Here is a 17,472-nt window from a genome sequence, read left to right as displayed (position 1 = left end):
CAACATCTGTCACATGACAGAGCCAAATATTAAAAGTCATCCAGTAAGAATAACAGGAATATTACATCTGTTATTGAACTGCAATTATTACTGCTAGGAGCAAGGTTGATTTTATTACCCAATATTATCATCATGTCCTGAAAATGTAGTAGAATTTGTACGAAAGCGTGGGAAAACACAGTAAAAGCTTGAGCGGTGATGGGATTACATACTTCATATTCCCGAGAAAAAAAAAAATCACATTATCCAAATAACGATTACATAATACAAATATAACACAATTCATTCATGCAAACATTTCAAAATATGGGTACTGAGTGCTTTACAAAAATCCCCCCCACCCCCCCACTCCCACACCACACACACAAAATGAGACCTTAGAATATTAAAACGTTAAAAGAATAAATTGTAGTATTAAATAAATAACCATATTCAGTTTAAATGAAATGACTTTTAAAGGAGGAGACTAGTCTAAAAAATATGCAACATTGTCACACTATTTTATGATAGTATTGGTCACAATTACATCATAACATTTTTGATTTAGTTAGGTTTTCAGATAGTTATTATCACATTACTGAGTGGTTCATTGATTTCTTACCATGATACAAGTAACCTTACAACTGAAATTAATACTACTTGTTGGAGGGGTTGCGCTCTGTTTCACAGGATGTTGCTTTTTTACTCTGATTTGATAAATATTAACTTGCTTATGTCTACTTTCATAGGTATTGAGTCTAACATTTCTTGAATTCTCCCAAATTACAAGGATGTGTGATGTAACAACAAAAAATGCTGTTGAAACACATAAAATATTTAAAAATGAAGTATTTACATGTAAGTTTACAGAGACTACTTTCCCAAACAAACAACACAAACAAGCCTTTAAAGAGTTTTTTGTTTGTGTAAACAAGAAAAAACAAGAAAACAAACAAGAAAAACATATCCACCAAAAAATAGAAATATGAACATAATTCAGAACGACTAAATGATTATATGGCATTACATTTTGAGTCACTTTGTGCAGGATTTTTGCATAAATGACTACATTTTCACCATAAACACAGAAACAGCAGAAATCAATGCATAAAAATCCAGAAGAATGTGACCACAATTTAATGTGCCCCATGATGTTCAGTAGGCGCTTTTCTAAATATTTTAACAGACTAATAGTGAGTTTTATGGTTTTCAGTGTTGTTGAAGCATTCCTAAATTATCAGGTAGACCTACTGTTGCATTAACCTATCTGTGTAAAATTTTCATTATAATGGCACTTTTAGCGTATCATTATAACTTAAAGCAATGATGAAAACATAAGGTTGAGTCTTTATGAACAGCCTTCTAACTGTGGCTGGATTACACCACGTCCTTGTATTTATTTTTATTTTTTTATTTTTTTCATTTTGATGTCATAACAGGAAGATTTCCGCTATGACAGCAGATCCTATTTGGCGTAAAATCCTGCAACATCTGGATGCCACCGGGCTTCCTGTCCCTGTTCTCTAGCCCTCCCTTCCCCAGCATGTAAATAAATAAATAAATGAATGAATGAATAGATTTTATCGCACTAAAATCATCCTGTCACCAGAGGGAATCTCATCTCTGAATCAAGACTCCGGAAATAACCACAGTCTTACAGGAAACAATGTGTTATTTTCAAATTAAAAGCACCTAACTGTTCTATCTGAAAGGCAGAGCTAGAAACTGAAATCTCAAGTTGAGTCAGTATCATATATTCATCCTCCAACCCCTCTTAACTCCTCCAAAAGTCCATTTAACAGTCTAAGCCAAAAAAAAAAAAAATCAATATAGCTATTTCCTTAACTAAAAAGGCATAACGTGAAGTGGATTGTATATTATGGTAATAACAATGAAGCTATTTCACCCTAAGCATAAAGTGTTTTTTGGCATGATCAATGAAATTGCTTTTGAAGTATTTTGTAATGAGGGACTAGATCATCAGTATTTATTTGCTTTGCTAAACTACTTTGCTAAAAATAATCGGGCTACACATGGTAAGAAATGAAGCAACAGTCTATTTAACAAATACATATCAGTACGTAAAATAGATGTAAATAATTGTACATTCATACGTTCTGGATTTCATTTAAATGATTAATGATTAAAGAAGTCTTTGACATAATATAAATGTGCACAATAATAATAATAATAATAATAATAATAATAATAATAATAATAATAATAATAATAATGAAGTAAATAAAAAGGAGCAGCATTAACTGCTTACATCTGTAGAATCAACGGTAATATAAAATGTACTGTGTTTATTAAATTCGTATTATGTAAATTTACTATCTATAGAATATTTCAAGACCATGAACTCCCGCTTATCACATTTTATTTTGAAAGGCACCAGCGGAAGTTACACATGCGCAATAGGTGTGACTTGTAGTCGGTGTGATCCATGGTGTGATCTCAACGTGATGCTATGCGTTGTGTGTGGACCCAGCTATCTCCATCCACTCAGAAGCAGCCGTGTCCCGTCGACAGCCCAGGAACTGCACCACCCGCCGGGATCCCGCTGACGAAGCACCGCCCGGCCGCACGAGCCCGCCCGGCGCATGGACGGTCCAGGACAATGGCAGAGGATTTGGGGGTGCCTGAGCCTCTGTCGTACACTGACAACAGGTCGCATGGGTAATCCTCCCACTACCCTCCCGCATCACCTCGTCTTTGGGATGGTCAGAGAGCCGCTGTCGGTTTGATGCGGCTGGAGAGCCCTGCGCGAGCGGGGCTTCTCGTCCTGGCTGTCGACTGAGAAGAGAACGGCGTGGGGCAGGTGCGTGTTTCATGGTTTACCACACTTGCACAATGCCGAGGTGCATGCAGGCAGGACTTTGGCCAATTCCGTCCCGTCCCACATCTCCCTGGATGCACCGACACTGAAGTTGTGTAATCGACTAATTCCAGTCAGGCTGGTTGAGATACGTCCGCTCTGGGACATTTGGCGTCATCCCTGACATTAGACAGCATGTTTGATCCACGACTTATGCTCTTATCACTGCAGCCTATTCAGAAATAGCCATAACTGGCATTAAGAGCAAAGCCATTTAGTATATGTGCTGTTGCACTGACAGATAGACCAGTCCTGAATGTGGGTTTTTGTGGTGACCCTTCCCTAGAAAAGCCAAGAGGACGTCCTAGGAGGAAGATGATGTAGATCAGGGGTGTCAAACTCATTTTCTTCCGGGGGCCACATTCAGCCTAATTTAATCTACAGTGGGCCGGACCAGTAAAATAATAGTATGACAGCCAATAAATAACGACAACTGCAAATTGTTGTAGTGCGAAAAATAACATTCAGTTATGCCAGTATTTACATTTACAAACTATCCAAACAAAAAGGATGTGAATAACCTGAAAAATGAAATTTGTTAAGAAATATAAATACAATTTTATCAATATTATGCCTCCACTTATCATTTATACATGTGTATTACAGATCAGATCTACAAAGGGACAAAACATTTAGTTACAGGCAAAATATTGTTAACCCATAAAGACCCAAAGACCCACCATTGACCAAAACCATCTACTGATCTAAACTGTTTAATACCCGTTGATCCACTAATCCTATCAATCCATGTAAATAACTGATGTAAAATGCAGTTCGTCGTCTTTTCATGGTCATCAGATATGACCCATTTGGACGTTCAGAGGCTCCGTAGTGAACGTAGAAACACAGTCATCTTCTACAACATATTGATTCACCAGTAAAACCGATGGAATTGGATAAATGACAGTGGACGGACACACGATTTATGTTCAGTTAATGATAGATTTGACTGAAAAAGTCACTTTTTCTTCAGTTTTTCTTGTTTTTGATGTAAGAAATCTCAAGTTTAATCTAAGCTTTTATGAACATTTTCATGAACAACAAATTAAATAATGGAAAATACCTCATTTCGACTGAAAAAATGCAAAATACAGAGGATAATGTTACAGTAAATAGTGATAAATTATTTAATATAGGTTAAATAGAGAGAAAAAATCATTTGGGAACTGACACAAAAGTAGCTCTGGGTCTTTATGGGTTAAAATTGCACTTAATTTTCTTTAGACATTTCAGGTTGTTCATATTTGTTCAGGTTATTCATATTTTATTGTTAAAGGATAGTTTCTCAATGTATTTTCAAAATTTAATGTTTTTTGCACTAAATCAAAGAGAAAAAAATTGGTGTTGTCATTATTTATAGGTTATTATGATATTATTTTTGAGTTTGATGCCCTAACTTGCACTTTGCAAATTCATCCCGCGGGCCGGATTGGAACCTTTGGCGGGCCGGTTTTGGCCCCCGGGCCGCATGTTTGACACCTGTGATGTAGATAAAACACTTACGCAAATGAATCCCCACTGCAGTCAAGACATTATGCTATATTCCTGTGCTATATTCCAGACTGTTTGCATCCTTTTTATTTGTGGTGCATATTCTTCTGCTCTAGTGAGTAACTTCTAGGGGCTGTGGCAGAGTCCCTGTCCATGCACAGTGGGGACTCTGAAGTCAAAAGGCATACACTTAAATTGGGTGGAAGTCCCCTGACACAGAGAACAGAGGATTACCACTCATTAACTGTTCAAACTGGTCAAATGCACAAAACAAACTGAATACTGCATGGATTGTACCTCTGTAGAATCACAAGCTTAGCATCACCAAGGTGGCTTATAATGACAAGACAAACATGATGCCAGTGAAATTTAATAGCCACATGGGTGTTCCACTTTGGCAGCTCTATTTCTGAACCCATTACATCACTCTAAATTCCCTCTGTGGACTATTTTAAGGAACTGTGTCAAAGTGGGGACCTGGTGTGGTACATCCAGTCAAAGGGGACTAAAGAGGGGGAGGTCAAGTCCTTCCATGGGTGAATTATAGTTAGATTATGGGGCGGACTGTCGGGAAGTTACTCAGGCGCTGCTTGGCAGGTATTTCCGAGCAAAGCGTCAACTCAGTGCTTTCTTTGAGGGACCCACAGAGCTGACAGGCTGAGAGGCTTTATATCTAAACACTTCAGGATTCTACCTCATCCAGGTACAGCACTAAAGCCTTTAACTTTTAATGCTTTGCTGATGCAGAAGGCAGCTTCTTGTTTAACTCCAGACTTTTATCATCTTGTTTTCAAATTGCTGATGCTTTGTCTTATGGTCATATAAGTATCTTGGTCATGTTAGTATGATAATCGTAGTGCTGATGGAAAAGGCTGCCTCTTTATTTTAGGTGTGTTGTATTGTTGACACTTTTGTGAACTATCTGTGTGAATTAAGCGTAATCCCAATCCTTACCAAACCTCAGTGATATTCCCACCACTAATCCCAGTCTGAGATATATTTTCACTCTAATCTCCCCTGCTGATTTGAGTGTAATATAATCTGACTGAAAGAAGCTCTCTTCATCGCTTTCCATTTTGTTTGTACTTTGTTTTTTCCTGTTGATGTTCCTGTTAGATCTTGTTAGATCTAGATATAATCTGACTGAAAGAAGCTCTCTTCATCGCTTTCCATTTTGTTTGTATTTTGTTTTTTCCTGTTGATGTTCCTGTTAGATCTTGAATTATTTCAGAGTTAAAGTTGTGATTCCCTTTCCTTCTCACCTTCTTTCCCTCTCTTTCTTTTCTGTTTCCTGACTCCCAGGTGTATTGTGGCTGGGGGGGGGGGGCTCAGCAGGATGGAAATAGATACCTGTTTTCGCTACTATTTCCAGCACCCCTGGTCGCGTCTCATCGTGGCCTACCTCGTCACCTTCTTTAACTTCCTCATCTTCGCCGAGGACCCGGTTTCTCACAGTCAGACAGAGGCGCATATGATCGTGGTTGGCAACTGCTTCTCATTCTTGTTCAACAAGTACCCAGGCCTTGGATGGAACATCCTCAAAGTAATCTGCTGGATTCTGGCCATCATTGTTGGCCTGTTAGCCGGGAAGTTTATATTCCACCGCCAGCTCTTTGGTAAGTCATGCGCACAATAATGCAGTGGAATGTGCATAGTAATGGCTCTGCTGTGGGAAGACAACTTCCTGTTTTTGTTTTGGCCCATTAAAAAGCTCCTTCTACTCATACCCCACTCTGCTATCATATGATAATTGATATGATAATTTGATTACAAACAATTGTCATGTCTTCATACTCAGCTTCCATCTTTGTGTCTGTAGTCCTGTGCACTCTATTTTTTCATCAGATCTGGGTCAAACAGTATGTGATTTTTTTTTTTTTTTTTTTTAGTAGATCAGTGCATTTGTGACATACTTCAAACTTTCATGTAAATAATATAAAATCAGCACTGCCATTAAAGGGGCTACATGTAGTATTTCTACTTTTAAATAAAAAAAAAAAAAAGCTGAAATTATCATCAGAGTGTTTAGAATAAAGAGCTCTGAAGTTCAGCAAAAGATGCAAATGTGTTGGATTGTAGAGAAACGAACTGAATTTATTCACACTGACTGACCGGTAAATTTGTGTGACCACTAGAAGGAGTTGTTAGTCATTCTGCAGGCCTCCCATGGTGAGGGAAACTAACGCCTTTGACCAAAGGGTCAGGAAGTAGCTAACAAGATGAGATAAGAACCACTAAGAAACAACTTTTAGAGTCAAAGAAAGTGACACATTAGTGTCTTTTCCATTGGACATCTGTGCAAAACTTTACCGATATTTACTAAATGTCGAAAAAACAGAAGTGCGTATTTTATGTTTTTCCATTAAATCACAAATGTGGTGATTTGTTTATTAAGTATCGCGAGATTACACGAGAAGTCATTGTATACATATGGCGACGAATATAAATATCGTGTTGATTTACAGATATATTCATTATTATTATATATTACCCCTCTATCCCGTACTAAATTTAAAAAAAAATTATTCAGTTTCCTGGTGTGTCCACACATTCTACACCATGTTTCTTTTAAATTCTTCTTCTTTGCTTGTTGTAACGTCCGTCAACATTCATTTTTTTTTGTTAACGTGACTCTAGTTGCAGAAAAAGGTCTTTCCATTGCAGTTTTGCGTGATATATCAATTGCGCTATGCCGAAAAACCACCTCTTGCCAGCTCAAAAACTTTTAATCAAAAAACAAGAGTTTTGGTGAAATTGACGTTTTCTCATTAGGTAAATTTTTATGTGTAAGTTATATTTGTGCAATTTTAGGGGCAATGGAAAAGTGACTAGTGTTAAAAGCTAGAAGCACTTTTGTTGTTTTCACCACTGGACACAGCTTTGATGCTGAAATGGCAACATTTTTTCTACACAGGTCAGTTTGATTATGAGGTTTATGAATGTATAAAGTTACTATGCGATGTTATTATCTTTGCTAAGTTGCTGTTTGTTGATCCACAGTTCAGACTAAAGTGTGACAGTTCTGACCTTGTTTGGACGATTCCAAACAGATCTTTAGTGCAGCTATTGACAACACAAACCGAACAGAAAATGGTGGTGATTTGTGTTTGACTGTGACTGTTTTCTGTCTAAAAACAGAGCTATAATGTAAACTATCAGCCGTCGCAGCACTTCAGAATTATAAGACACAGTGTTACTTTAACCACCTGTCAATATAAGCGACTATGAGTTTTAGTTTTAAGAGGAAAACTAGATGATACCATAATACAGATGTGTGTAAATAATGAGCTTTTTACTTTATTCAGTGAGCGATCCAGTCTTTGGATACATGGCATTAATTCATTAGTGATTTTGGTAGTCCTAAGTGTGTCCTGGTACATGACTTCCCCCAGTTGTTGAGAGGTTGGGATATCAATACTACATAGAACTCCTTTAAATATTGAATATCTCTCATTTTGCATGAATATGACAGGGGCTTTAGATGTTGTGAGCCAAAATATTTTAGCTTTTTTTTTTTTTTTTTTTTTTGGTATAGTTCTGTCTTCATTTTATGGCCTCTCTGTACAACACATTGAAGAGTAGAAAAGTACTTGAATAATAAAATAGTCAGGGTTCTTTGATTTAGAGAAAGGGCACAGACATGAAAAATACAGTGTATCTAACTTCCACAAAAAAGGCTAGGGAGAAAATTTATAGAAAAAAATAAATAAAATGTACATTCATGTAATATTTAAAGTTTGGGTGTTTCATTGCAACTTGGAATAGATTCTCGCCGAGGCTTTCTAACATTACTGACCTTCACTTGAACCCCCATGATGCTCCTTCGTATGGTGTTTATAAGAGTGACTTGTCTACCAGCTACCATTTTCAGACCTCTCAAATCTCCATGAACGATTTCCCTAAATCTAAAGGGCTTCTCGAATCTAACTCTATATGGAATGATACATATTTTATGTTGCGACCCACATAAACCTTCACAACCACCTGTAATCATTCTACTGCACACATGTCATAAGCCAAAGAAGAGGCATCCATCCCCTCTGTGTGCAACATATTGTAGCCATTACTCATGCTGCTCACCTCCTCGGCCTCTAACACCTCTAACACTTCTAACACCTCCTTGATGCATTTCCTCTTCCATGTCACCCACTTGCCATTTACCTCACCCACTCTAACAATTTCATCTCTCCTCTCTTGTCGCTCTCCTGCCAGCATTCACTCTCTTCTCATGAGGCTGTGACTCCAATCTCATCAACCCTCCATTTGTTTAAATTGTGCAGCAGTTCAGAGTACTTTCTATTCAACTCACACATTTCATTTCCTTCTCACTTCACAACTCACTTAAGCCCGGATATTATTGGCCACCCTGGCTTATCTTCTTGGGATAAACCATTAATGACTATAATTGAAGGGCATAGAGGGAGAGTGAGGCTGGTAGCATAAATAGACAGCCAGAAGTGCAAGATGACATGATACTTTGTCCAAATACAGAATCCTCACAGAGAGAGGGGAGGGAAAATGGCTCTGTGTTCTGTGGTTTTCATGTTGAGCAGTTAGTGGATCTGATAATACCAGCTGTTCTAACTTCTCAAGTTGCAATCCTTTCATTAAATTTAGTGTTTCCTTTCCTGGAATTTGTGACCAAGTGTTTATACCTCTGGATAGCTGCATTTTTATGGTATCATAGTCATTAGATACTAAGTCAAATGAGTTAATTTGATAAACTTACATATGATCAGTTCTGTTATATCTGTTTAAAGCAATCCAATTATTTCTCAAAAAACTTTCTTTATCCAAGTAATTTCATGCCACAAATTTACATGAGTCACCATGCAGGCAAAATTGACATACTTAGATTGTGACTGAAAATGGAGAATTTAATGATCATTTAAAACAGTATCCAATTCAAGGATACATTGGGTTTTCAGCCATTTTAAGTCCAAACTATAGGGAATAAAAATGTTCAGTACAAAGGGAACTGTGAACTATGCAGGGCAGACTGAATAGCACCTCTTCAGTTTCCTGGAAAAATATGTGGCTGAGACAGAAAAAAATAAATTAAACATTTTTATTACCGACTTGTATTTCATATTTGTGACGTAATTAACTTTCAAAATAATGTTAAATTTCAATGAAGAATAATATAAAATCAGCAGTTGCATCTGAAATTTCAATTTGTAAGTTTCTTAAAAGTTACTTTTATTGTTACATCCAAATTAAGTTATAATACTTTTGCATGTTTCGTTTTACATAAAACATAATCCTCAACATCTTTCCAAAAATGTATACTGAAAAGATGAACAGATGAGTTACAGTTTCTTTTGCAGTCTCACAAATGGTACATTTATTTTAATTTCATATCAAAAAATGATGACACAACCAGGTTTGTCAGTTGGGTTGTTACTAGATCAATCACATTTATTCATAAGTTATATTCACTTGAATAGTAATTATATTTTCATAATGGTATCAGTTGTTCATACACTGTTGCTCATAAAGTTGGAATAAAAATATTTTACCTCTTCTCATGAAATGATTGTGACTGTGATTCATTCTTGATAAAGTACAACTGGGACTCAGGATGTAATCATTGCATCTGGTCAAAGGTGATTAATGATGTATAAAAAGAGGAATGTGTCTGAAAACAAAACTATTACAACTTTATGGGCATCAGTTTATTCTGTGTGTTTAATTTTCGTAGTCTAAAATTTCTGTATTTGGACCAATAATTGGTTTTAATGGTATTAGGGTAATTTACTGAGGAAGTGATAATGACTACAGTGACATCGAGGTTTATCCAGATGGAGGAATTTTTGTCAAGACAAGTACCCTTACTGATATTCCCTGAGCTGTTTATGTACCCTCAGGAGGAACGCAGGCCATTTTTACTGCCTGCATAACTGGATATGCAGATTTGGTTAGGTTCATTCAGGTTTTGAAAAGCTGCCTTCAAATGTTGTGTCACAATTCTTGTTACAATAAGGCTGCTAATACAATTATGAAAATGACATTAAATCATAAACACACTCCAGAGTTCTGTTATGGACATTGTTTTGTATTGACATGGAGGAAAACATCACAGTGAAACGAAAACCTGCATAAATAATACCATCGGTAACTGCATGGTAATGGACCAGTGTGTAAATTAGCTTGAACTGACCTTAAATCAGATCAGGATGCATCATTTTCAGTGTGACATTAATGTCTGACCTCACAGGTCTGCATCCACCACCATTATGTCACTGGTGTGATTCACAATGCTTCATTATAAAATCTGATCTTTAGCCGCCCGCTCTCAGTGAGGTTTTACAATAATGGCCAGTGTATTTAGATCAGGTTTCTTACAGTAGTGTTTGTTCGAGGTTATAAAAGACAGAAAGAGCACAGGAAGAGAGAGGACAAGTACAGTGCATCTCATCCTGCAGCCAGGTACATCTAATGCACTTCAACAAACCTCAGAACAGACTGTTTCTGCTTCACTGTGTGTTTGTGAAAGAGTGCAGGTATTTTGTTGAAGCAGTTGTAAATGTGTGTTTATACATGTGTGAGTGAGTTCATACTGAAATGTGCATGAAAGAAAGGAGAGGTGAAGAGAATCTGTGATAGGGAGTGGAGGAGAGAGGCGGGAGGTGTCCTGCACAGCGTTTCACTAAAACAGTTATATAATCCCAACCCAGGTGGGGTGGAGGAGCTGTGCTACAGAACCAGGCCCACTGTAAATCTATCATGTATTATAGATCTGTCACACATGCCCACATGGCTTACCCTGTGGACATTTTGTTGTCTTCTCCAGTCTGTCCTTCAGTCTGTAGTATGTGGGCAGGCGGTGGGAACATTTGTGGGTAGAAACTGAACTTGCACAGTTTATGTAGAGTTTGAGTACCTGAAAAAGCACTTTGCAATCACAGTAAGAGACTAAACTGCTGAAAGTGTTTTCTGTTGTCACATTTCAAACAGGCGTTATTATAAGCCCCTTTACAGATGTAAAACCTTGCATAACTGCTGTCATTTTAAGCTCATGTTGTTTGCCAAATTTAACATCTATTTGTCACAAACCTGGAAGTACACGATGCTTTTGTAGGTTAGCACCTTCTCTGCATCATTTATCATTTATGATGGCCTAGAAAATCAGAGCATTTTACACCTCCTTCTCTTCTTTCCTTTTTTTATGTTTTCTTTCCCCCATATTTGCCACAATAGGATGATCACAGTCACAAATGCACTTTAATCCAGTCCTGCCTCCCAGCACTACAATTTGTTGTCAGTCTTGATGCTCTTTTGCTCACATTTCTTTCTCATTTTGCTCCTCAGAGTGCAAGTTGCAGACTGTCGTTATGGTTCGCCTATGCCAGAGAAAACAAAAACTCCAGATGATGAATAGCTTGTGACAGAAGATGTGATCTGAGACTGCATCTGATGTCTAAGATACAACCTATTCTCCTCCGTTTGGCCACTCAAGGCTATCTGTGCTCTCTAATCGAGTGAGCAGTAGACACTGACTTCTGGTCATTCAGAGGGAGACTGGCTGTCATAGTGTATTTGTATTAAATCTTAGGTCATACTTTAGTTTATTTGTGTTCTGGCATATATTATATTTAAACATCTTTTTATATTGTTTCACAGCAGCTCCTTTGGGCTAGTTAAGGACAAAGATTTTGCATAACATTAGAACATCTTTTGAGTTTTTGCAGAAAATGTAATTATAGTAGACTATGACATTACTGTAATTAGTTTGAATAAGTATTACAATAGATTGTTGTATTTCTGTCAAACTGTACTCAGGTCAGGCTTCATATACTACTTTTGATTCTGTAAAAGCCCTTCTAGGGACAAGTATCTCATATTAGCATTCACCACAAACACTATGATAATTACATGAGATTGCTCAGTTTATGTATGTATATGTATCTGTCTATATCAAATAAATCATTTTATCAGAAAGATATCATCTAAGAGTGGCTAGCTTTATTTTAATCATTTAGTAAGGTTGTAGAGCTGCACAATATATCGTTTGAGCATCGTCATCGTGATATACGTGTGCGCAATAGTCACATCGCAGGTCCTGCAATGTAGGAGGCAAATGACCTCAAGGGTACTTGACACACACTGCGCGCAGCCATCCACCAATCACAGTCATTTTTAATCACTTCACCGAAGCAGACCACGCCCCTTCACATGGAGTGACAACATTGAAAAATGAGCAATGGACAAGAGTAAATCACCAAAAATGAAGACTTGGTGGCAAAAAGAAAAGCAAAGTCAATTATCTTGGGGCGGCAATGGCTCAGGAGGTAGAGCAGGTCGTTCAGTAACCAAAGGGTTGGCAGTTCAAATCACACTCTGTCCTAGACAGTCCGTGTGTCCTTGGGTAGACACTTCGCCCACCTTGCCTCCAGTGTCATTCACACCAGTTTATGAATGTGTATGAATGTTTGGTGGTGGTTGGAGGGGCCGTTTGGCGCAAATTGGCCGCCATGCTTCCATCAGCCTACCCCAGGACAGCTGGTTTGCCACCACCAGAGTGTGAATGTGAAAGTGAATGAATATGGATCAATAATGTAAAGTGCTTTGGGTGTCTTGAAAAGCGCTATAGACATCTAATCCATCATTATTATCTTGAATTATTTTGGCTACAAGAAGGATGATACTGAATCATGTGTTCTGTGTCGATAGTGCCTTGCACCTGTTGCCACAACGAGAGGAAACACAACTAATAGTTTGGCCATTTATGTCGGCACCACACACCTATTATATGTTCCTGAGTATTTTTTCATATCGCAATATATATCGCAGGCTTAAAAAAAATCGCAATGTCACTTTTTTACAATATCGTGCAGCCCTATAAGGTTGTTTGATGTGAGGTCTAATGCTCTCTCAAACTAAGGCAGTAAGAGATGCTGGACAATCACATCTGTTTAAAGACTTTAGATCTCATCTGTCATCTGTGGCAAACAAAGATGTGAAATACTCTTCAATCATAGCTCTTAAAAACTTTGCTTACAGTCTTCAGAAATCATCAGCAAATAATATTTTTTGCTTTAATTATTACATTTTACAATTACACTTGTTTGTTAGACTGTGAGCTGGACTGCACAAAAACTTCATTGACTTTCATGAAACTTGGTGGAAGGGTGGAGCATGGGCAAAAGATGAATCCCTCTAATTTTGGACCAGATCCAGGAAAAGGGACACAACCTGGACTTTGAATTGAAGTTTGGTTTAATCACAGGACTTGGCGTGAACGTGGTCTCTTGGGGCACCTTTCTACTTCTCTTTGTTGTCCAAGATAAACATTTTTGCTTCTACTACTGATCTAACAAATCAGATAATGAAAAAAATAGATTTTGTGTTGAGTTATGTAATAGAACAAATGCCTTGTTTTTAGTTCTGCAGTGTTGGAGCAGCTCTCAGGCTGTATATACTGAGCAACTGCTCTAAATGATTATCTCACTGTTGTTTCCATTAATGTCTTCATTATGGGAAAAGGTGAAAGTGTTTCTCATTTATTTCTCCTGCTCCCTCAGTCCTAAATTTAGCAGAATGGGTTCAACTATCTCTCTTGAAGGCTTTGTAAATGCTAAGGTAAATTAAGGGGTAATTTGGAGGGATGAGGTTCATCCTAAAGGGATTAGACACTACTTTGCATGTTATTACTGGCACATTCAATCAAACAGTGACTGTTAATTTACACCTGCATGAGTCAGCTGAGGCTCCAGAAAAGTGTGAACAGCACAAGGAAAGGTGACATTAATATGGAACATGTTTCTTTCTGAAGGAGGGAGAGCAGCTAACGCCACTGGCTATTTCGCTTATGAGAGTGTGAGGCATGTGATTGGTCGCTCAGTTGTTGGAGTTCTCGTCCCCGTTTTCCTGATCTTGATGATCGTAGCCTGCAGGATGCCATCTGGGTTCTGTCATATGTTATTATGGTGTCACGCGAAGGCTGACATGGCTTATGTACAGCGTTGTGTGGCTGCAGGTCAGAGTGGAGTGAGTGTGTGGAGGAGTGGATGTGTGGGTGGCAGGATAGGAGCTTTGTGTGTGTGGGTGTGTGTGTGTGTGTGTGTGTGTCGCTGGGGGGTAATTCATTGTCCATGTGTCGGTGTGTTTGCATAACATGTTCGTGCCTAATGTTTTGCTGTTGGTGGTGAGTAAATATCTGTATCTATCCACGCTAGTGCTGAAACAAATCTTTCAAGTGATCATCAGATTTTTTTTTTCTCAACCACAAATCTTTTAAGTCTGTCATCAAGCAAAAATACTAAACATTTTCTAATTTTAGAGACTCAGATATGTCAATTGATCTAGACTGGATTGTTAGATAAGAAAAAATATATAGATGTCATTTTTGGCTTTAGAAAAGTGATGCGCATTTTCACTTATTTTCTGAAATTTTACAGAATTAACAATCCCCCAAGCAATAATGAAATAATCAGACTGACTGATACTGAAATAATCAATAGATGGATGATTGTACTTTCATCTGCTTTTGTGTGTGATTGAGGGTTTAGTTTGGAGAAGATGGCTGTCGTCACAGTAAAATAATCCCATTGTTAAGTCTGACGTCATAGTAACATAAAACCCATTTTTAGATCCAAGCAGTCAAATTCTAGCTCATCTTTCCTAAATGAGGCAACAGTCAGCATTCAGAAGTGGCTAAAATCATTAATAATAAATAATTAACAGTTGTTAGTGCAGTTTGCCATAGTCTGTATTTTAACTGCAGTAGATCAAGATCTTAAATACTGTTTAAGCTCCTTGTACGATTTACATCAGTGCATCACGTCACACTCAGCTGTGTATTGACATAAATCTTTTTTTATTTAACCCTCCCCAAGTATATAAAAATCTGTTTTGACAGATGGAAACTTTAGCATTACTTTAACATTAGCTAGCAGCAAAATTCTTTTTATCTACACTCATCAGCTTCGTCCACTTCCTTTGCTCTTCCTCATCACATGTAAAGTGGTAAATGACATCTGAATGTGTTTCACGGACACTGAACTGCAGCAGATTGAATACAGAATGAACAGGTTTGGACCTAGAAGGAGAAAGTGACCTCAAGATTTAACAAATGGACAGGGATTCACCAATATATTAGTTTGTTACTTAGTTTTACTTTGCCTTAATTACTGTCCTATAGTTCGGTCTAGTGCTTCAAAACAGGAGATTAGCGAGATCCACGTCGTTCAGAGCTGCTCAATGAGGAGCAAAGTGGAAAGGATGAATGCCAGCCTGCCATGGATGAGGGTAGAGGAGAGACTGCCATGGAGTCTAATTTTTTTTTTTTTTTTAGAATAAATTGTGTCTCAAGAAAACAGACTTAATACACACAAATGATAGACATCATAACACCAGACATGCATTTATATGTTTCCCCATTATGCAAAATGAACGTGTTAAATGGGTATAACCTAAAACAATCTACCTTTATTGAACTCCATTTGATTTGTAGCAAGATCAGCTTTCAAAAACAAATTGAAAAGCTGTTATTTAGAAATAAATTCATTTAGGATATATATGAAGGTGATGTGAAAAGGATTTTATTGTTATTATTTAGTCCCAAGGTGCAGGACAAAGCATTATAAAAACAGTTTTGTTCCTGTCGCCGTCACTGAGCTCAGTAAGAAGTGACATTGTACTTTATTTTATTCTATTTAATGTAATTTTATTTATTTATCCTATTTCTTAGTTCTATTTATTAGTGTGACTTTTAAATTTAAAAAAAAAATTATGTTCTTATCCTAGTTTTTATCTCAGAGACTGTTTTTATTTCCCTTAGGAATTTTATTGTGTTTTGTTTTTATTTGTCTTGATGTTATTTATTTTATCTTGTCTTTTCGCTTATCCTTGCTGCTATATTGGTGAATGGCGGAACACTGAGCACTTTTTTGTCTTGACACTCAATCAAGTACCTGCCTGTCAGGTTCAATCTGTGTTTTGTATTGGAAAGCCAAATGCAATAATTTTTTTCTGCAAAACAAATCTACCCACAGGTATAAATAAAGTAACCTTGAACTTTATAATGTAAACATGCTAAACTTTTATCACTGTACCTAGAATCAATTATTTATTACAGTTATTAACCTTATTTGGTGTTTAGTTGAACAAAATAGTCCACTTCTTATGTTTTTTCATTTACTGCCAGTTGTTGTCAATACTGAAATGTTAGAATTATCCCAGGAAAGATCCTAATCTAAGGAAATAAAGTTGCATAAATATTTGCTGATACTGGCTAATATTGATTTTGGCAAACAGTATCAGATGTAATTTCACCAATGGCAGAAGCTGACCTTTATCTGTATTAAAAGGTTTTAAATAAATGTATATGATGGAATTTGTGCTCATTTAGAGATCAAGTAATGAAGGGGTGAAAGACTTTAACAATTAAAAAAAAAAAAAAGTTAATCTATATCTATATTATAAAAGCCAAGTGGCCTCTATGTGCATGTGTGTATGTGTGTTTGATGATTCACACGAAATGTGGAAAGAGCTGACTACTGCAGTTTGGCATACTAATATATTTCTGGTCAAGGAACAGACTAGTGAAAATGGCAAGTTGATAGGACCAATATTTTGGGAGATATTAGTAATCCTGGAATACAATAGCCTTACAATCACATTGCTATACCCAGAACACTTTGGCAATGACTGCTGGACAAATACGGTACAGCGTGCATGAATACACAACAGCATAAAAACTACCACCTGTGGATCCCCACAGGTCAACACACTAGTTTATATATATATGTAAAAAAGATTTTGGGGGCATGAAAAGGGGGGATAAATACCAACAAAATCAATTAAACACATAGAAAGTAACATATATATTGACTTTGAGTATGGGCCAGATTGTCAGTATCTATCTAGAATTTAGCCAACTACAACTTCCTACTTCCAAATGAAACCCAAGGTGATGTCCTGAAATTACATTTGAAGACATCAAACTGTAACTCAGCAAAATGTATAGAAAACATACACAAAGATGAAAAGCAAAGAAATTCCAGTTAAGGATTCTTTGCCAAAAACTAATCACTTATTAGAATAATTGTTCCAGCATCGCATTAATATATATTTTTTGACTCTCTCCGTTTCCATAAACTAGTAACCCTATTATGATGCCT

The 17,472-nt window shown here is 37.0% G+C and overlaps 1 protein-coding gene across 2 annotated transcripts in view; it reads left to right on the top strand.

Moving 5' to 3' along the window:
* The first annotated feature begins 2,686 nt into the window (after positions 1 to 2,686).
* tmem117 (transmembrane protein 117) overlaps positions 2,687 to 17,472 on the top strand; it is a 60,453-nt gene continuing 45,667 nt past the window's right edge. Inside the window, exons 1-2 of one of the 2 annotated variants that reach the window (XM_030136172.1) lie at positions 2,687 to 2,800; positions 5,651 to 5,964. In XM_030136172.1, the coding sequence (XP_029992032.1) occupies positions 5,685 to 5,964 (280 nt within the window). In that variant the 5' untranslated portion in view covers positions 2,687 to 2,800; positions 5,651 to 5,684. Of the gene's footprint in view, positions 2,801 to 4,620; positions 5,052 to 5,650; positions 5,965 to 17,472 lie in introns of those variants that run through there. The other variant, XM_030136173.1, reaches the window with a different exon arrangement.

Source organism: Sphaeramia orbicularis, chromosome 6 (genome assembly GCF_902148855.1).
Source record: "Sphaeramia orbicularis chromosome 6, fSphaOr1.1, whole genome shotgun sequence".
NCBI lineage: Eukaryota > Metazoa > Chordata > Actinopteri > Kurtiformes > Apogonidae > Sphaeramia > Sphaeramia orbicularis.
This window is presented reverse-complemented; position numbering and strand designations above follow the sequence as displayed.